The sequence below is a fragment of the Culex quinquefasciatus genome, chromosome 1 (assembly GCF_015732765.1).
Source record: "Culex quinquefasciatus strain JHB chromosome 1, VPISU_Cqui_1.0_pri_paternal, whole genome shotgun sequence".
In the NCBI taxonomy this organism is placed as follows: Eukaryota; Metazoa; Arthropoda; class Insecta; order Diptera; family Culicidae; genus Culex; species Culex quinquefasciatus.
The window spans coordinates 70,113,323-70,133,930 of NC_051861.1; the positions used below are offsets into that span (position 1 = coordinate 70,113,323).

General features: G+C 38.6%; 2 protein-coding genes across 3 annotated transcripts; one reads left to right on the plus strand and one right to left on the minus strand.

Moving 5' to 3' along the window:
- The first annotated feature begins 92 nt into the window (after nucleotides 1-92).
- Nucleotides 93-1,001, plus strand: LOC6041908 (ragulator complex protein LAMTOR3 homolog). Its single transcript, XM_001851047.2, has 3 exons — nucleotides 93-252; nucleotides 317-362; nucleotides 499-1,001. Exons 2-3 carry the CDS (start codon nucleotides 319-321, stop codon nucleotides 830-832), a joined length of 378 nt encoding a protein of 125 aa, XP_001851099.1. The 5' UTR covers nucleotides 93-252; nucleotides 317-318; the 3' UTR covers nucleotides 833-1,001.
- Nucleotides 942-15,960, minus strand: LOC6041907 (dystrobrevin alpha). 2 transcript variants are annotated; one of them, XM_001851046.2, is made up of 4 exons: nucleotides 15,667-15,960; nucleotides 2,079-2,833; nucleotides 1,432-2,020; nucleotides 942-1,372 (listed from the first exon to the last, which is right to left on the minus strand). In XM_001851046.2, exons 1-4 carry the CDS (start codon nucleotides 15,851-15,853, stop codon nucleotides 1,002-1,004), a joined length of 1,902 nt encoding a protein of 633 aa, XP_001851098.2. In that variant the 5' UTR covers nucleotides 15,854-15,960; the 3' UTR covers nucleotides 942-1,001. The 2 variants fall into 2 exon arrangements, with proteins under 2 accessions (XP_001851098.2, XP_038114090.1); XM_038258162.1 differs by lacking the exon at nucleotides 15,667-15,960 and adding an exon at nucleotides 15,220-15,361.
- Nucleotides 15,961-20,608: the final 4,648 nt, after the last annotated feature.

Here is a 20,608-nt window from a genome sequence, read left to right on the forward strand (position 1 = left end):
ATGGGTTGAACTGAAAAATTCGTATGAAAAGTGGGATTTGGAACTCAAAAAATCATGATTTTTGGTAAGGGTGTAAGGGTTAATGGAGCACCCGATTCGAGTGGTAGAAATGACAGTTCTCCCATAAGGAATACATTGAAGAAAAAAGCAAAAACTGCTCGAATGGAAATGCTCCAATGAGTTGAAATTTGTTCTCACTGGAAATTAAATTATTCAACTTTTATACGCAGTTTCTCGTTAAAAAGTGTTTTAGTAAGAACTGCTAATATGCAGTATAATTTGATCAAAAAGCTTACACAATAATTCTCCATTGCAGAAATGACCGATGACGTCAAAAGATTCTTCCAGAATATGTTGCAGCGGTAAGTTGATAAACAAATAACAGCAGAAACTCACTGGTTCAACAGTGATTGTTGTCATGCAATTTTTGGACTAATTTGTTTTTTAGTTTGAACGTAAAGTTTGAAAAGTTGTAACTGTTTGCTTTTTAATCGTCAGTGTTTCCGGATTGCGGTGCGTGATGGTAACCGATCGGGACGGTGTTCCCCTCGTCAATCTTGAAAAGGAAAAACTGTCGGAAATCGTCATGAAGCCTGCGTTCCTATCTACATTTACGCTGGCCGCCGAGCAGTCCAACAAGCTTGGCCTGGGCAAAAATCGTAACATCATCTCGGTGTACGCCGACTGTATCGTGATTCAGATGAACAAGCTTCCGTTCGTGGTTACGTTCATCGGAACGGAAAATTGCTTAAACATCGGACTGATATTGGCCATGGACCAGCAAATCGATACTATGCTGGAGGAACTCAAAACAGCCGTGGCGGATTCTTAGGGCATGGAAACTCTTATTTGCACTATTTTGTAAGTCTATAGATTGTTCTTTATTTTTCTTTGTTTGAAAAAATATATGTGTGTAATAAATTCTAAAAAGGATGCACTTAAAAAAAAACTGGAAGAAATTCGTTTCATGAGTCACGTCAAATTACAACAAAAACACACGATCAAACATGCGCATGTCGCTTTCGCTCTTCTTCTTCAATTATCCGATCCAGTGCCTTCTCCAGTTGCTGCGTAGTACGGGCCAGTTCCGTATTATCACTGTACGAGTCGTCCACAATTTCGCGCACCTTTAGCAGCAAATCTTTAAAGTTGGAAATTTGCGTATCCATCCGAAGATTGTCGATGCATCGGCTTAGCTCTTCCACGTGTTGCGTTTTAGGATTCGATTTTGGCTTGCTAATGTCCGCTTCCATTTGCTCGAGCATCGTCTCCGACAAGCGATCCAGATGGAACCACGCGCTTACATCCCGGACCGAAAGTTCCGATGGAAGTTGATCATTTACGTACGATTTGTTTAGTTCTGCACCGTCAACTGTAATAGAAATGAGATAAAAACAAGAACATGGAAAATCCCCCAGCAAGGAAACTTACTAGACTTTTCCAAACGACTTTGAACAGCTGAAAGGTTCAACTTGGCGCCCTTGACACTTGCCGATCGGTAAGGAGTGCTCGAACTCTGGGGAAAGCCTCGACCCAGCTTTGTGCCGACTTCTTTCAGTACTTTAAGCTGCTCCGCGATCAATTTGCCATGTTCGTCAAAATAATTTAGTTTAGCTGTATCGATGCCGCCGCTGGCCTTTAAATTGGCCAGTTTGACGCGGTACTTTTCGCCGTCCTCCTCCAGGACTTCCAGCATGGAGACCAGCTTTTCTCCTAACGCCTGGCTTTGGCTGCTACTTGTAAACAGTTGGCAGTCAATGTTGCTAAAAATGCTTACATTTTTGCTCGAAGCTTTACGCAACGAAGCGCAACTTGTAGAAGTTAACGAGCGGGATAGGGTGCTGCTGGCTGCCGGTGGAACATACACCTCTTGCAACTCGACGGCATTCGTGTCGATCAGTTTCGCCTCCATGTTGTCGTAGGTGGAAGGTTGATGATCGCGAGTTTGAGAATTCTGTGAGCAACTGATCATTTTGCACAGTTTGGAGAACAACGATGAAAAGGGGTTTGTAGCAATATCCTAAAAGAAAATCATCATGTTGTAGTCTTGCTATGCCAATATTGAAAAAAAAGCATACATTAGTACTGATCTCGTACATCTTGTGGCCAACTTTATGACTCTTGCTGGAATATCCATGGCTGAAGCAATCGATGCAGAGTGACAGATTGCGGCACCGCTGGCACTTGAACCGAAGTCCCTGGATGGGGGAGCGACAGGCACCACACGCAACACTGTGCACCACAAATTCCGACTCTCTGAGGCGCTTCGAGAGGGCCAGGACATTTGAATAGTACGAGAATTTCGACGAAAACCGAAAAAGGCATGAAAACTGGTACTCCGTCAAGCCGACCAACCCCGGATAGTGGGTGAAGCACTCCATCACAATCTCCTGCACGAGCGCCGTCTTCAGGTGGTCCGGTTCACCAAGGAACGAAAGCAACTTGGAAAAGTTCAATAAAACCGCTTCCAAGCGATGGCGCGAAACACAAAGATTGTGGTCACTCGTAAGTTGGAAATGCTCCCAAACCACTTGCTCAAAGTTGCTCGTTTCGCACAAAAGAAGAAATGTCTGCTTAAGTTCTAGCACAGACAACGGGTTGCAACGCTTGGGATCGAACACTGACCACAGAAGCCCCGCCAGCGTAGAAATCAAGGCATCGCGATCCGGTTGTTGGGTCAGCTCCGCGAAATAGCCCAATTGCTCGGCGGCAAAGTATACATCGTGAAGGACGGCCGTTAGCTGGGATGGTTTGATTGATGGTGCGCTGTCGATTTGATTCAAACGGTGGCGTTCCAGAATAGTGCAAATCGTTTGAAATGGAATGTAGTTGGCTAGAATAATAAGAAATCGAAATAAGTCACACTAAACACTTGGATGATGCTTATCTGCCCATAATTGAAAATTCGGCTATTATGCCAAATCAAGTATTCCGCGAAAAACGCGTTTTAGTGTTTGTCACAAAATCTCCGTCAAGGCAATTTCCCATAAGAGTGGCATGTTAGCCGTTTTGTTTTTCGCATCGGCAGTCAAGTCTAAACACTATTTTAGTGATGCGTTGGAACATCCTCTACCACCTGGTGCTAATATATCGTTTTTGCCAAAAGTGGATATTAGCCGTTTTTTAATGGTGGGCAGTTATGCTTTATATTCCATAAATTAACAAGCAGTTGTTTTTTACCATGTGAGAATTTGCAGCGTAGTTCCAACTACTGTAGCTGTTCTGCAAGGTTTTCAATTGTTGTTGTTGTCTTTTTTGCATTTTATTCTATTATTTCCCTCAACTATATTAGTCTAACTCAGATTCCAAAATATCTATTTAGTTTTCTTCCAGTTAGTTTTCCTTCAGTTAGTATAACTCGCATTCACACAAAGCCGTCGTTTCTGGTTTGCACCGGAAGACACCGAGTTGCGGCTGAGAACAAAAGCAAAGGCCAGCAGAGCCAACCAAGACCCCTACACAATCCTCCTTCCCTTCCCACGTCTTGTCTTTAACATCAATCCCTTCCCTTCTAACCCCGAGTAGGCCGCAGGTAATCGGCTCCCCTTTTACAAACACACGCAGAAAAATGTTTTGTAGAATCAGCCTGCACGAGTTTTGAATCAACAATTTTTTTGTTGAATATAATCAACAAAAAAAAATTGCGTTGAAACAAACTTTGATTTTCTCAATTCCACAAAATTCTTTTGTTGTTTTGAAAAAGCTGCTTTGAAGTTTAGCGTTGATTCAACAATAATCATGATTTTCAAATCAACAAAACGTTTTGTTGATTCAAATACGCCTTATTTTTCTGCGTGCATTTACACGCACAGAGTGACCACTCAAATTCCATTTTCAAATTCCCGACTTTTTCCAGACTTTTCCAGAATGCTTAAATAAAAGGCATTTCTTATCTAGAGAATGATTTCAAACAAAAACTTTCTATAAGAAAAGTCAATAATAACCACCGAAAAAAAAATCTCAATGAATTGAAAAAAATCCAAAGATAGGCATTTTTTCAAAATACAGAAACTAAACAACAAAAAAAACTTCAATAATGTAATTTCATTATTATGATTCAGAGTAGAAACACTAACAATAATTAGTCAACAAATATTAGTCTTTGAAAAAATAATCGAAAGTTCAACAATACTTATAACTTCCATGGTATTTTTTAAATTGGCAAACGTATAGTTTTTGATATTGTTTTTTAATTTATCATCATTTTAAATCAAAGAATGATTAAAACGTAATAGCTGTTATTATTCATTCAAAGGATTTAGAAAAATGTCAAGGAATTCATAAAAGAAAATGTTTTTGCCAAGTTCCCTTTTTAATTATGTAATTTTTATATTGAATTTTTTAATCACTGTTAATTTTTCTAGTGGTCAGTATTTAACTGTTTTTTTTTTCAGTGAAAATTCAGTTTGATTTGTTTTTATGTTTTCCCACTTATTTTAAGCGACTGTTTGAAGAGACCATTTTTTAAATAATTATGCAAGAACTCAAAATTTCTTGGATTATTTTTTTTGCAATTTCAATATTTTCTTTATGTTTTAAAAACGTAAAAATCTTTTTGAATTTTGGATTTTATTCGATATTTATGTTTTCCGCAAACTGAAAATCTAGCTTTATCTATGGTAGATAATTTACTCATACTCACAAAAAAAGTTCAAGGGCAACATTTGGAAAAAAAAAACACATTTTAAATTACTTAATGAATTTAGTTAAACAATTTCAAATATTAACCCCAAAAAAACTATTGCCAAACTCAAGTTCGAATCCTGTTTAAAATATTCAATTCAATTCAAATGTGACAAAATGGAATAGAATCATAATTCTAAGCTGGCCATTACGTTCTATTTTTATATTAGTTTTTCATCAACTTAACCTCTTGTTTTGTGAACAAAAATTAAAAGCGATAATTTGATTCATAAAAAAATATTATGAAAATATGTGTCAAAGACTCCAATATTCATAAATATTCTAAAGGTCTTAAATCAAGTCTTAAATAGCTTTTCCATACTCAAATATATTGAAATAGTGAAAATAACCTTAACTTTAAAGTAAGTTACTAAAGCAAAAATGATTGAATTCAATTGAAAATTGTACAAAATATTACAAAATTTATTCAAGAGTTAAAAAAAGCTCAGGATTCCCGACTTTTTGTCATAAAATCATAAATTCTCGACTTTTTCCCGATTTTTGGCGGATTTTGACGAATTCCCGACTTTTTTCCCGACTTTCCCGATTTCCCGACTTGAGTGGCCACCCTGCACGCAAGATCCTCTGTAATTATTAACGTGAAGACTTCCATCATTATCATGACTTTTCTTTCAAAGATATAAATTTTGCGTCGCTTTCAATATTTTGACAAAATTCCTTCAACAAGTTGTTTAGAATAGTTCCCTACACATGCTGATTCGACGACGATTATCCCATTCCTTGTTAAGATATGGAAATCGTCATTAATCAATGATTGCCAACTAGGACGTCAATGACTGTGCCACAAAATTATATAAATTTTGAAGCACAATTGATTTAGATCAAAAATTTTAGTGGCTTCAAGAAGGCAACAACCGGCACATGCTGATTCCTTTTGGTAATGAAATTCGTTAAATTGAATTTAATACGCAAATTTTTATAGTGGTGATTAATTTTCTTCGAAAATGATCAACGGCTTCACCTTAAGTCAAATGTAATTACATAAGCCGACTCGGTCCTAACCAGGTCCCAGCACCGAAATGGACATAATAAAAATAATTTTTTGAAAAAAAAATATTAGTCTACTTACAAAATGATTCAATAAGGCTGTAATCAAACTACAAAGTGCTGATAAGTTAACCCTAGGTAAGCGATGGAAATGTATGTATATGCCCTTCCATCTATAGTAGTCAGTTCGACGCCAACATTTTAAAAGCATTATGTATAAACCGCGCGTTTTGAGGAAAAAACGCATTTGAATGTTGAGCGCGAGTTGAGCGTCATTTTCCAATTCCCATTTCAAGCGGTACATATACGCACTTCGGAAGGAACCGGTCAAGAAAAAATTCAAATGGGCAGCAACGGCAGCGAAAGCAAGCCAGAGGGTGAAGAAAAGCCCCAAGAAAACGCTCCCTCTCCTTTGTTCTGCTGTTCGTAAAGCTGTTTCTTGACCCCTTTACTTCCGATCTGCATACTAGCCTTCAATATAAAAACCAAAGAAGATTTTATGTAAAACTGATGAAAAACGTCCCGAACCAAAATTCTAGCTACACTCCTGCCTCATTATCCCAGTTAACTCAATCCGTATAGAATCGTATATGAATTCCGTTTGAAACGCAACAACCGCAATTGCTGGACAGATCAAATTTCTATCAATGTCACCCCGGGCTATCACAGTCACCCCAGTTTACGGTCCCATCCAACGCCAACTGCAATTTCTTCTGCTCGATTTGCAAGGCATAGGTACTCGCGATCCAAAACAAAAACAAACGAATAATAGACCGTGCCAGGAAAACCAAAACATAAACAATGTCAGCTTCCTGCGGAGTGACAGAGTCAGAGTGCTGTAGCTGTTGTTAAGCTACAGTGAAAGATAGTTTGTTACTGAGAAAACTGTTTATTCCGTCCGGCGTGTTGGGTTGCTGGGAACGAACTGTGCTGAGAGTGCTGGTAGTTAGCATGGTCTACTACATCTCCCATTTTAGGAGATTTGGCGGACGGCCAATCTTCCTGCTACTGAACTGCTTCACCGGTGGACCAGTTTCCGGTTGTAGCCGTTTCCGATCGTCTCGCGGCAGTCCAGCCAGGTGTGGTCCGCGATCGACGTTTGACGGCTCGAGATGATTCTTCAACCAGGCGATGTTTGTGGGATGATCTGTGACCGCTTTTCCTCCTTCGGCGAGATTTTTGAGACCTCTTGCAGCGCAGGAACTGGTGTCGGTAAGCTTGATGGCGTCGCTCGATGCCAGCGACGGGCGATGATCGGGTCCGGGAACACAATCGGAGGGCTCCGTGCGGTGATCATCGTTGGTTTGATGCGAGACGGCCAGATCGACGCGTTGATCCGAAGCGACGACGGCCTCGTTGTCTTGCGGATTGTGTGTGCAAGCGCTATGTTCAAGCGGTTCCGGTGATGCTTCCAGATTCTTGGCACGCAGCAGAACTGTGTTGCAGCGTCCAAGCGATTCGTGGTGTTGATCCGGATTCATGGCACACAGCGTGGTGTCGGAAGCAGTATCCAGCTGCATGGTACGGTCGACCCGTTGAGCGCGATACGGATGTGCTTCTTCTTCTGCTTCAGGTCCGTCTGCACGACCTGCTTGAGGTTGGCCACACGATGGCATTCTTTCGTAGCGTGGTTCTCCGGTGCGCTAGACACAGAGATGTGTCCTTCTTCCTGGGGCTCGTTGTCGGCAGGTTCGGAACTTGGCGAAACTTGATATTTCTCCAACATCAGGTTCTGTTTTGCAAGGAGCGCGTCCAGCCTGAAGATAACTTGCCGAAGATCCACGTCGGACATTTTCCTGGGCGGCTTGAGGTGGCAAAAGAGAGAGCTCCAGGAAAATTTATCCCATCCTCGTCGCCAAATGTTGTAGCTCTTGCTAAGCTACAGTGAAAGACATTTTGTTACTGAAAAAATAGTTTATTCCGTCCGGCGTGTTGGGTTGCCAGTGCGTGGCCGAATGGTTACGCTGTCCGCTTTGTAAGCAGATGATTCTGGGTTCGATTCTTATCTGCTGAAACCTTCCATCAGATGAGGAAGTAAAATGTCAGTCCGGGCCTTGGTTGTTAGGCCGTTAAGTCATTCCAGGTGTAGGAGTCGTCTCCATGCCATAAGTACAAACAACACACCAAACCAAGCCTACTCCGGTAGAATCACTGGCGGCGGTTGGACTCGCAATCCAAAGGTCGTCAGTTCAAACACTGGGGTGGAAGGTTCCTTGGAGTAGAAAGTGGTCTGGGTGCTATCCCCATTCAAGCCTTCGGACTCCTAGGTTCGAGCAGAAACTTGCAATAGAGACCCGGGGTCGTTAATGTAGATGGTTTGATTTTGATTTGCGTTGGGTTGCCGGGAACGAACTATGCTGGGAGTGCTGATAGATAGCAAGGCTTACAATACAGAGATAGCTATTTTGACAACCGCACCACTACACACTCAATCGCGAGTACCTTAGGTAGAAAGCCATAAAGCTTCAGTATGTAAAAAAAGTATTTAAACTCCTAGGGCACTTTGCACATATTGTGATAAAACATGTAAACAATTTAAAGTTTGACATAAACCTAGTACTACGTTTTGTTCAGAAACTCATGCCGAACATTTGCTACAAAATGCTCATGAAAAGATGATTTCTATAAAAAGTTATATAGCAAATACTACTACAAAAATAAAAAAAGTGCAAAAAAAGTTTGTACATCTTTCGACAAATTAACACAAATAATGTTATCTGTTGACAAATCACCATAAATCCAGTCTACGAACTCCAAATAGGCATTCTTGACTGATTAAAAAAATAATTTGGATTGAATATAAGGTTTACTAACTACTTAGTATAAAAGTTTATTAAACTCTGAAAATTCTATATAAAACTTACCTAAACTAAATTTTGAAAATAAATTAATTCAACTAAATGTCAATATATTACCATAAAACTGCTAAATAAACATTTTGGAGTGGGTATAACGCCGTTTTGGGGGCCTTTGTATCGCTAGAAATGATTTTTCGTTGGAATTTTGTACCAACCCGGAATTACGTCGTTGGAAAATCCGCCGGCATCTGAACCGGTCCACAATTCACAAGTCAACCTATGTGGCATCGGAAAGGGCATAAAATTTCCGATCTTTTGATACCCATACATTTAAGTTTTTTATAAAAACCCACGTTTTTAAATACCTGGGCAAAAAGTAAGTTTAATCCACGAGAACAAAAATTACGAAAGTTCATACATTTTTGGCAGGTTGCTCAAACGAAACCACAACAACGTTTTTGCTTAGGTATTTAAAAACGTGGGTTTCATAGAAAACCTAGATGTCAAAAATCAAACCATCCACATTAACGACCCCGGGTCTTTTGTGGTCTCTATTGCAAGTTTCTGCTCGAACCTAGGAGTCCGAAGGCTTGAATGGGGAGAGCACCCAAACCTCTTTTTACTCCAAGGAACCTTCCACCCCAGTGTTTGAACTGACGACCTTTGGATTGCGAGTCCAACCGCCGCCAGCGATTCCACCGGAGTAGGCTTGGTTTGGTTTGTTGTTTGTACTAATGGCATGAAGTTGACTCCTACACCTGCAATGACTTAACGGCATAACAACCAAGGCCGGGACCGACATTTTACTTCCTCATCCGATGGAGGGTTGGAGCAGATGGGAATCGAACCCAGAATCATCAGCTTACAAAGCGGACAGCGTAACCATTCGGCCACGCACTGCCACAGAAAACCTAGATGTATGGGTATCAAAAGATAGGAAATTTTATGGACTTTCCGATGCCACATAGTCTGACTTGTGAATCGCGAACCGGTTTGGATGCTGGCGGATTTTCCGACGACGTAATTCCGGGTTGATACGAAATTCCAACGAAAAATCTATTCTAGCGATACAAAGGCCCCCAAAACGGTGTAATACCCACTCAAAAATGTTTATTTAGCAGTTTTATGGTAATATATTGACATTTAGTTGAATTAATTTTTTTTTTTTTTTTAAATTTAGTTTAGATTAGTTTTATTTAGAATTTCCAGAGTTATATAAACTTTTATACTAAGTAGTTAGTAAACCTTATATTCAATCCAAATTATTTTTTTCATCAGTCAAGGATGCCTATTTGGAGTTGGGAGACTGGATTTATGGTGATTTGTCAACAAATAACTTTATTTATGTTAATTTTCGAAAGGTGTACAAACTTTTTTGCAACCTTTTTGATTTTGTCTCGATTTTTGTAATAGTATTTGTTATATAACTTTTTATGGAAATCATCTTTTCTTGATCATTTTGTATCAAAATGTTCGGCATGAATTTCTGAACAAAATGTAGTACTAGGTTTCTGTCAAACTTTAAATTGTTTACATGTTTTATCACAATATGTGCATAGTGCCCAGTGGGTGTAAATACTTTTTTTACATACTGTATCTAAGCTCGATCTCACACACACTAGCACACCATTTGTTTTGCTGGCCGGTACAAATTTAAGCTCACTTTTTTTCGTGTACGTACACGCAATACATGCGCACGTAGATAACTCTATCGAGAAATTAAAAGTGAGAGTGTGTGCAACATGGAGTTAAACTTTCTGTGAAGTTGCTGTGAAGATTACCATGGCACTTTGAAAAGTGAAAAACTCCATGTTGCACGCACACACTCTCACTTTTAATTTCTCGATAGAGTTATCTAAGCCCGATCTCACGCACACTAGGTTACCATTTGTTTTTGCTGGCGGGTACAAATTTTAACCTAAAAACCCTTCGTTTACGTAAACGCAATACATGCACACGCAGACAGCTCTATGCTCGATAGAGTTATCTAAGCCCGCTCTCACGCACACTAGTACACCATTTGTTTTGCTGGCTAGTACAAATTTTAACCTCAATCTTTTTCATGTACGTATACGCAATACATGCGCACGTAGATAACTCTATTGGAACTTTCCCTATAAAAAGTTTGACAGTTCTCAATCTGAGCAATCAGCCAACGAAATCGGGTGTCTTCTAAAACGACCGACCAGTAAACCTAGGGGAGTGTGGGGTAATTTGGACACCCTAAGGAAATTGCTCTGCCATGGGCTGTATGGATATTTTAAAGGAATGTGGATGACACCATAGGATAATAGAGACCATTTATTCATAAAAATAAATGTCATTTATTTCGATAAATTTTGATGAATAACCTATTTTTATCGCAAAAATTCAAAGGTGTTCAAATTACAACCACATTTTTGTGTGGGGGTAATATGAACACCCCTATGTGGTAATTTGGACATGCCTTGTGGGGTAATTCGGACATGCCTTGTGGGGTAATGTGGTCATACTTTGTGGGGTAATATGGACACTTTTTGTGGGGTAATTTTACACACATTGAAGAATAAGTTTAACATTTGATTTTTTGAGCATGTTTTATATCCTTCAATCTGGTTTTGTAATTGCTTTATATTTTTAAGTGTTTTGCCTTCCTCACTGAGGTAAGGCTATAATCCTGCTCTAAAAATGAACTTTGTATAAAAACATCGTAGACCCACCTTCATTCGTTTCGTTTCGTTTTCGTTTTACGGAGCAAGGTGGGGGACGCGGCCTCAAGTCAGTCCAAGTCCGGTTTCTTGTGGAAAAAAGGGTAGTGGCCGAACTAGTATTGCATACCAAATGAACACCACCGGAAGATATAGGGGATCGGGAGGGGGGAGGTGAAAGAAAATTAGTGTTGGTGTGAGTAGTAAGAACTTGTATGCCTTGAGCAGTTACGGTAATCTAAGTTTAACACTGAATAAAGAAAATCTGAAATTGTGATTCAAAGTAAGAAGGCCCGGAATAAATTAAATTATTAGTTAATTAAATAAGAAAATGTAACTAATCGGAGATCTACACAAAAGAAACCTATGATGTATTCCAAATTTAAAGGAAATAAAAAATACTAGAGAAAAAAAGATGAAAACTAACTGCCGACCTGTCACGTCCGTCAATAGTCTTGTCGAACATTACAACTAGAAACAGATCTGCCAATGAAATGTTACACTTCGTTCAAATCAACTAATCATTTCAGTCCAATTATTCATCGACGGAAAACTATCTAACTTTAATCAACAACCTAAACCAAACTGTCTGAAAGTAAATTTAATCTCAAATCCCCGAATGTTTTATTATAACGCCAAATAAGGTAAAGGATCTTGTTTTTAAACCAGTCTTGCCGCTTCCAAAAACCAATAAACATAAATGAATAGTTCATAAGTTGAACACTAGTAATTAAGACGACTATTTCATGCCTTTCATTTCATTAGGGCATAGAGCTTTGCAAACAAGAGTGCATCTCTATTATACCTTATGTAAACTGTCATTTGAGTGAAGGAGACACACTCCTGTTCACAAAACCCATGCGCCCTTTTGAAATGTTAGGCTCCATTTGATCGTCAAGGCTCCAGTAGATCCTCGATTCGCAACAATGGTCGATACAACCATAATCCGAAAACCGTTAGTTCAACAGATTAACGAATTTTGTCCGATATCATCGCACTATTGATTGACCGAGACTCTATGGAAATTTTGACATATCAAAATGCTACGTAATAATATTTTTTTAAATAAATTTCAAAATCTATTCTATCCTACAATGCCTAGAAGAGGCCTCTGTTTCTGTTGTGAGTAAGCGCTGGTTTCAGAGTTCATTTTTCAATTTAAAAGGGGTGGGAGACGACTAATTTGCTTCATGAACTCCTACTCGGCCTTGGGACCACCTCTTAAGACACTGATGGCTCCTAGCTAGGAATTAAACCTAGACACAGCGTCGAGGCCCGCTTCGCATGGCAAAAATGTTGGCTGGGGGGAAGTGATATTATCACGAAATTTTATTTTAAAGCCAACATTGCTAACGGCGTCGAGGTCCTTACTCATGCCCAAGGAACATCGTAGACCCACCTTCATGTGTACATATCGACTCAGAATCGAAAACTGAACAAATGTATGTGTGTATGTGTGTGTGTATGTATGTATGTGACTAACAAACTAGCTCATGTTTCTCGGCACTGGCTGAACCGATTTGACCCGAACTTGTTGCATTCGACTTGGTTTAGGGTCCCATAGATCGAGTTTTATACAGATTGAAGTTTCAATAAGTAGTTCAAAAGTTATGTATAAAAATGTGTTTTCATATATATCCGGATCTCACTAAAATGTATGTAAACTATGTCCGGATCCAATATGCGACCCATCGTTGGTTAGGTTATCAAAAGACCTTTCCAACGAGTCCAAAACATTGAAGATCTGGCAACCCTGTCTCGAGATATGGCCACTTAAGTGATATTTATGTTCTTTTTAATCCAGATCTAAAAATAGATGAAATTTGTGTACAGCCATTGATGGTAATGAGTGAGGAAGGCTTCAACCACATAGGTGGATTAAGTTAGTTTTTTTTTATATTAGTTACAATGGTATGTAGTTTCTTTTCTGGCCGTGGTTGTCCCTCGCATGAGAAAAAAATGCAGAATAGGCAACTTATTTTGCGCTTCAAAATTCTTAACATTAATTAATTATCAACAATTTAAGTTTAGAGACATAGTCTGTGTATTATTTAAATTATTAAATATTTATATTACCGATTTGAGAGACATTCCTATACAAGAACTGACTTGCCTTTATTTTGCATATGGGACAGCACAATAGTCATTTTTATTTTGGAATTTTTAGAACAAACATGACTTTTTTATTAACCCTCTAACGCCCATGGTTACTCCAGAGCACCACTAATTTTTGTCTTCAAAATTAAATTTCTCTGCAACCATGCATTTTTTCGACCTGATTCAACCTGCATTAGTTTATAGAGATTGTTAGCTTATGGCCATTAAAATTTCATCAAATTTGGTCGATCCTATTACGAGTTATGGTGAAAAACGTAAAAAATCTCGATTTTGCTCTGGGCGGGAAGGGGTTAAATAGGCTTGAAGTATATTGAATACATATGGGACGGACTAGATTGGAGCGGCAGCAAAGCACTCGACTGATTAGAATGCATTTTTGAAATATTTTTTTTAAATGCTTGTAAAAGGAATAGCATAACTTTTAATAAAACTGAAAATAAACAGGCTTAAAATGGGCATCAAATAATCAAATTATTCGCTCTACAGCATTGCCTTGGCGTTCTCGATTGCGAGATTCCTACTCGAAACTAGGTGTTTGAAGGCTTGATTGTTGAGGCATTTGCAAACCTCTTTTTACACCTTAGCTTCCATCCACTCCGGGATTCAAACTGACGACCTTTGGATTGTTAGTCCAACTGCCTACCAGCGACTCCACCGAGACAGGACCCAGGGAGACGACTCCTGCACCTGGACTGTGCTAACGACCTAACCTTTTTAGGTTAGTCCGGGGCCAACGTTTACTTCCCGTCCGACGGAAGGCGTGGTCAGACAAATCTCGTCTCGAAAAATGCCACCGGGACCTTCTGGGATCAAACCCAGGCCGACTGGGTGAGAGGCTACCACGCTTACCCCTACACCACGGGTCCCGTCATGGGCATATTTCCCCTATTATGTTCTTAGATTCATCTTGGAAGCTTTCCAATTCGGTTCACCAAGCTTTTTGTGATGAATTCTAGTCGTGTTGAAAGTTCAATATTCGCCTAACGAGTAAGCAACCGAATAAGTTCTTGAATTCAAATTTGCATTCAATATTGCATTGTCCTGTTGTTAGGTTCTCAGATTCCTACCAAGTTTCTTGGATTCTCATAGCATTCTGAATCCTTCTAGTCAACTTAAGCCTCGATGGTCTGATGGTTAGCATTTTTGTCTACTGACCCAAAGGACGGGGGATCGAACACCGTCGCGAGCTAATATTTTTTTCGTTCATATTCAAGTGCTCAGAATTCCTTCTTTCCATAAATTCTCGGTAGGAGCAGATCGAACCCAGAACCTTTCGCTTACAAAGCGAATAGCGTCAGCCTCGTCTACCCCTATTTTTTCCTCATTATATGTGAGAAAAACAAACATCTTTGGAATCACCAACGTCTATATCACCCTGATGTCATTGGAGGAAGCTTTGTTATGATTCGTTTTTCTTCGCCGAATGTACATGGCGCTTTTTGCAAGTGGAGGGGATGTTTTGTTATGATTCGCTTTTCGTCGGCAAATGTACATGGCGTCTTTTTCATGATACTTTTTTTCGTCACGAGGTTCATGCAGTCTTTTATTTATTTATCCCTTAGTAACATAAATCTCTGGCATCAGCAGTGCCTGTTTATATAGCCCTGTCAATTGAAGGGCTATATAAAAAGGCACTGCTGATTTCAGAGATTTTGTTTATGTTACTTCAGGAACTATCTTGAAGCTGAGATTTATGGATGGTCCCTTATTTAAAATAATTATTAAACAGACTTTACTGATGTAACTATCTACAATCACTTACCACAGAATATCTAAGGAAAGTAAAATAGCTAAATTACTTAGGAAAGCAAGTAATTTACGGTCGTCATCTACAATCAACTTAGAAATACTTAGAAAATAAGCTGGGCTGATATACGTTGCAATTCAATTGCTTGTTTACCTTTGATATGGAAACGTCAACTTACCGTAGATTTTGAAATTTTCCAACCCATACGTCATGTTTCTAATTTGATTAGGTACTTTTTCATTGTACAAGATCAGGTTCTTTTACATTGATTCAAATTCCTAAGCTAAGTACAATTTTATAATTTAAGTGATTGTGGATAGCCCATTAGGAGTACTTTCAGAATATGCAATAACCCAGACAATGTCAAAATGTTAAGATGCCTTTTGAAATGTTGCCGTCGCAGTTGCTCAAGTTAGCAAATGTCAATATGTCAGTTCGAATGCAATTTTTTTTTCCAATTAGCGAATGTTTCTGAACATCTAATCCAACTTAAAAACTTGATTAGAATTTTGTTTTGTATGATTTAAATGGTAAAATGTTTACCTCGAATTTTCCTTATTCTCGCGGTACTAACGCAATTTTCCATGAAAACCTTCATTACTTAACCAAAATAACATTTACTTACTGAACAGTGCCTTTTGTAGAGCAAATAATTTGCACGCACAGCGATAAGTACTGTACTTGGAGGTAGCAAACTTTTCGTTGATTTTGTTCAAAATATATGTTAGATTTGGGTTATCAAGCTGCGTGGTGCTGTTGAAGCGGTTGATGTACACCAAATATCCGCGTTCGTCTTCCTTTTGGTCAAACATTTTTGTTAACTTCCAACTTTTCCAGGCCGAATAGCCGCTTGCGCATTTTCAACGATCCACTTGACGCGCAGCACACACTCACACACGTTCTTCAGCGCAGTGTCAGTTAAGAATTTTTGTTTTCAAACCGGTTTTCGGTGCAACGTGCAAGGTAAACGAGAACCAGCAAGGTTCGACGAAATAGAGTTCCCACACTGTAACTGAAAATCGCACTTTGCTGAGTTCGTTTTCGCACTTTTTCATACGATTTTTTCAGTTAAACTATACGCCCTGATAGAGTTATCTACGTGCGCATGTATTGCGTGTACGTACACGAAAAAGATTGAGGTTAAATTTTGTACCCACCAGCAAAACAAATGGGGTGCTAGTGTGCGTGAGCTCGGGCTTAGATAACTCTATAAGGCTTTCTAGGCCCAGTGAAAAAAATATAATTTAACTCAAAAATGACGAACTCCTCGTCACAGTGTCCTGATGCAAACAATGATCGAGCTGTAGCTGTCACAGCCCTGCGAAGTATGTTGGCTGACATATCGGGCAGTCAGTCAAAAAAAACCAGCTAGAAGTCACCTGACAAAAAAAAATTGCTAGAAAGAGATAGGAAACCTGATGCAAACAAACGTCCAGCTGTCATGTAAACATACTTTGAATGTGTTGGTAAATTTCTGACTAGAAAGCCTTATTCGCGATCAAAAGCTCAAAAATTCCGACAGATGGCGCAAAGCATCGAAGAATGACGATTCAAATTTTCGCTGTTCGGTTACATAGGAATGCAAACTTAAAATTGAATTTACAGCTCATAGAACAACTTTTGAGAAAAATTCAAGTAGTACGATTGTTAACTCTTTGCCCTCTATAAATTAACGCAATAAAAAAATTGAAAAAATAATTTTGAAAAAATAATATTGTTTAAAATGATAGAGCATCAAAGTTAACAAAGTATCAGCTCGAATTTTTGCTCAAAAGTTGTTTTCAACGCTGGAATTTAACAAAACAGAATTCGCATACATAACCTCAAAGGGCGGAAATTTCAATCGACATTCTTCGCTCTGTTCTGCTACTCAACACTAGGTGTCGCCTGTCGTTTGGCTCTTGAACGGCAATAGACAAATCCAGCGAAAGCTCAACGCTGCTTTTTGATGGTGAGAGATTTGACAGCTCTCATACTAAATGTCTCGATTTGCATACTTTTTGTTAATTTTCTTCTAAAATAAAACACTTAACATATGAAAACTATATATTTTTGGTGCCCAAAATTCCTGCTGAATCGAATGGTGTACTTATCTCAATTGCAAATTTTTCGAACAGTTTTTATTTTAATAATATTCTAGACACATTTTGTGCACCTAATCAATCAATACTTTTATCATAAATAATCATTGAATTTTCCTGAGCTCCCTTATTCAAATACACGGAAGCTGTCATTTCTAACACCATTGGCCACCTAGCGGCCATTTCAAACTGGATACGTCTATAGAGTTATCTAAGCCCGCTCTCACGCACACTAGCACGCCATTTGTTTTGCTGGACGGTACAAAATTTAACCTCACTTTTTTTCGTGTACGTACACGCAATACATGCGCACGTAGATAACTCTATAGCCTGATAGACTGAAGTCTCGCGGTCGAGCGATTCGAAGTGCTATCTACACTCAAAGTAAAAAGTATCCTTTTTTCAAGTTCACCCGTCGTCACAAAAATAAAAAAGTTTAAAAATTTAATTTACGAGTCATGGTTTCAACATTTGAATGAAAAAAGTGTTTAAAATGCATTTTACACCTGCCCAGTTGTTTTGCAATCATTTGTTTCCAAAATACCTAAGTATTGACGAAAATTTATTTTTGCAAAAAAAAAAAGTTTTTGCGGCGCTCTGTACATTGGAATTTCATAAAAAATCAAAATATGTTTAATCCAGCCCAAACATGCCTAATATGATTATCAATACAGAAAATTGCGTTTTAGATGGTTTTAAGTTGATTTGACTTCTATTTTCATTAAAATTTTGGAGATTTTTGAAAAAATATTTTTTTGCCCCCTGATTTTTCGGACCAATTTTGAAGGGGGCGACATAAACTTTGAAAAATATTTGCAAAGGCCTAATTGTTTCAAAATGAAACTAGAACACGATGCTCGCAACGCGCAGATCTAAATGTTGTTTCATATAAATGCTTTTAATTGTGTGCGTATGGTTTTCAACACAGCATCATAGTGTAAGTGCAAGAAACCCTTTATATTTCTATACATTTGATTTTTTTAAACTGAGTTCTATTCCAGTTCCAAATCGTCTTACGGTTGAAACAAACTCGTCGAGCAGTTTTTTTCTGTTTCAAAATACTGCTGCAGGCCAAGGGCGAATGATTCTGCTGATACCTCTTCAGTTGACGTTTAGGCGAGGAACATCCTGGAAGGAGCGTCACTGACTACGTGCGTAGTTCTCTTAGATCATTCTTGATCATATTTTCTTACCTCCACGTTTGCTTGGTTTTCATGATGGTTGATGACCTAGCTGGTGGCCTGTGGAAACGGCTCGTAAACCTTTGACAACCGCGGGTCAGACTCGAGACGGCTAAAAGAAAGGGCGCGACAATGTGGGAAAGGGAAGTAATTTGTGATTGTAGACGGTATTGTTTTGATTCGCAGTATGTTGAGTCAACTGCTGTGGATGTACCTGAAACATCGCACAACGGGGTTTCTCTTCTTTCCGTTTTTATCTTTCATTAGAGAGCCTGGAACTTATAGGCCCCCAAAGCCAAAGCTAAAAACTTGATTCGCCACCTACATTCGAGTAGAAGAACTTTGGTGCAAGGTTACGTTCACGTTTTTGCGCGATAAGTGCAAAGGGAGTGAAAACTATTTGAAGGTTTTTTGAAAGAAAATTGATCTTTTGTAATAAAATAAAGTTAACAGGAGGTAAGAAATAACAAGTTCTATCGACCGACTTTTTGATTTTTTGCTAAGTTGCCTTTTTCATTGAAAATTCTGAGATCCGGATTGAAAACGCGAGAAAGAGGTTAGATTGCTAATTTTGAAAATCATTCCAATTATCATTTTTCAAGCAGAGCTTTGCTTTTGCTTGGGTAGAAGTGACTTTCAAAAATATTTGTCCACTTGAATATTCTACATTCTCAATTGATTAGTTAGGTTTTGGTTGATTAAAACATTCCCTTATTTTGAATCAGTTAATTTACAGGTTAAACGGCCATCACAAAAATATTTTCGTTTATATCAATTAAGCTATTTATTTCTTACCTGAAAATGATATAATTTGCTATTAATGCAAGTATTAATGTCGATTTTATGATGAAATAAAACAATTTCAAATCTCAAACTCAAACTCAAATTTAATCGCTGTAGGTTATAATAAAAACATCACCCCAAGTTTCAGCGCCCTCTAGTGGGGGTAATTTTGACGTTTGATTGAGCGGACATTTCAAGCCTGAAGTGCCGATCGAGCAAAATACTATGTCTTTTGCTTGATTGGTATCTCCGTTTGACGGTTCTCGTGCTTCGATTGGTGCTTTTGGTTTGGTCTCTAATAGAGTTATCTACGTGCGCATGTATTGCGTGTACGTACACGTAAGAGATTGAGGTTAAATTTTGTACCAGCTAGCAAAACAAATGGTCTGCTAGTGTGTGTGAGATCGTGCTTAGATAGCTCTATAAGCACCAGGCTATCTATCTACCATCTATATTCTGTTTATTTTGTTCACTGATTCTCTAACACGCCTTCTGTTTATTACCGTCCATTTGTTTTCGATTTTATTTTCTTGATTCTCTTATTTCTCAATGCTTTTCCACTCTATTTACTAATTGATGCTGCTGTAACAAACTGTCTGTTATCCCTTAATTTGGCAGCGATGTCAATTTTGTTTATCTTTATTTATTTATTTGAATAATTTTTCATCTGCCCTATAAATTGCACAATCTATGCTTGTTTGTTACCTCTATTTATTAACTATTGTTAATTTCTTATCGACTTCATCAATTACTATCTTTTAAGTACACTCGATTGCAAATTTTTCGAACAGTTTTTATTTTAATAATATTCTAGACACATTTTGTGCACCTTATCAATCAATACTTTTATCATAAATAATCATTTTATTGCTTAAAAATTGAGTTTTCCTGAGCTCCCATATTCAAATCAGTGTTGGTATTATCGAGCTCTCGCGAGAAAATTTTCTCTTTCTCGAGTTCTCGCCGCGAGTCTCGAGCTGCCGAGAGAAACTCACCAATTGCCCGTGCTCTCCTCCGCTCGCGAACGGGCTTTCTCGCGAGCCAGAATTGCCCGTTCGCGAGAAGTTGAACGTTTTAGAAACGAACAAAAAACAACACAGCGATTGAAGTTACACCTCTATACCATCGCCTGGTTCGTATTCATAAGCCTGATAAACAAATTGCTAGCTTGGGGCAAACGGCTAGCACGAGGCGCTCGCGAGCGCTCGCGGCGAGAGCGAGAACGCGAACGAAAATGCGAGCGCGAGCGAGAAGAGAAATGTACTACAAGTTCTCTCCTCGTTCGCGAGCGAGAAATGCTTTCCTTCTTCTCGCTCGAATTCCAACAATGATTCAAATACATGGAAGCTGTCATTTCTAACACCATTGGCCACCTAGCGGCCATTTTAAACTGGATTCGTCTATTGCTTTCAATCTTCACCCTTTTCTTTAAAACAAGTGAGGTTCGAGCCCTTACTCAATTTTTGGAATGATAAAAGCATTAACACAAATATTACTATTGTACTTTTGAAAAAACTTTTCA

Coding starts and splice junctions, on each gene's coding strand:
- LOC6041908 (XM_001851047.2), top strand. CDS start 319: ATGACCGATGACGTCAAAAGATTCTTCCAGAATATGTTGCAGCG. Junction 363..498: donor TTCCAGAATATGTTGCAGCG/GTAAGTTGATAA, acceptor TTTAATCGTCAG/TGTTTCCGGATTGCGGTGCG.
- LOC6041907 (XM_001851046.2), bottom strand. CDS start 15,853: ATGTTTGACCAAAAGGAAGACGAACGCGGATATTTGGTGTACATCAAC. Junction 2,834..15,666: donor TCTACAAAAGGCACTGTTCA/GTAAGTAAATGT, acceptor TTATTATTCTAG/CCAACTACATTCCATTTCAA. Junction 2,021..2,078: donor TGTACGAGATCAGTACTAAT/GTATGCTTTTTT, acceptor ATTTTCTTTTAG/GATATTGCTACAAACCCCTT.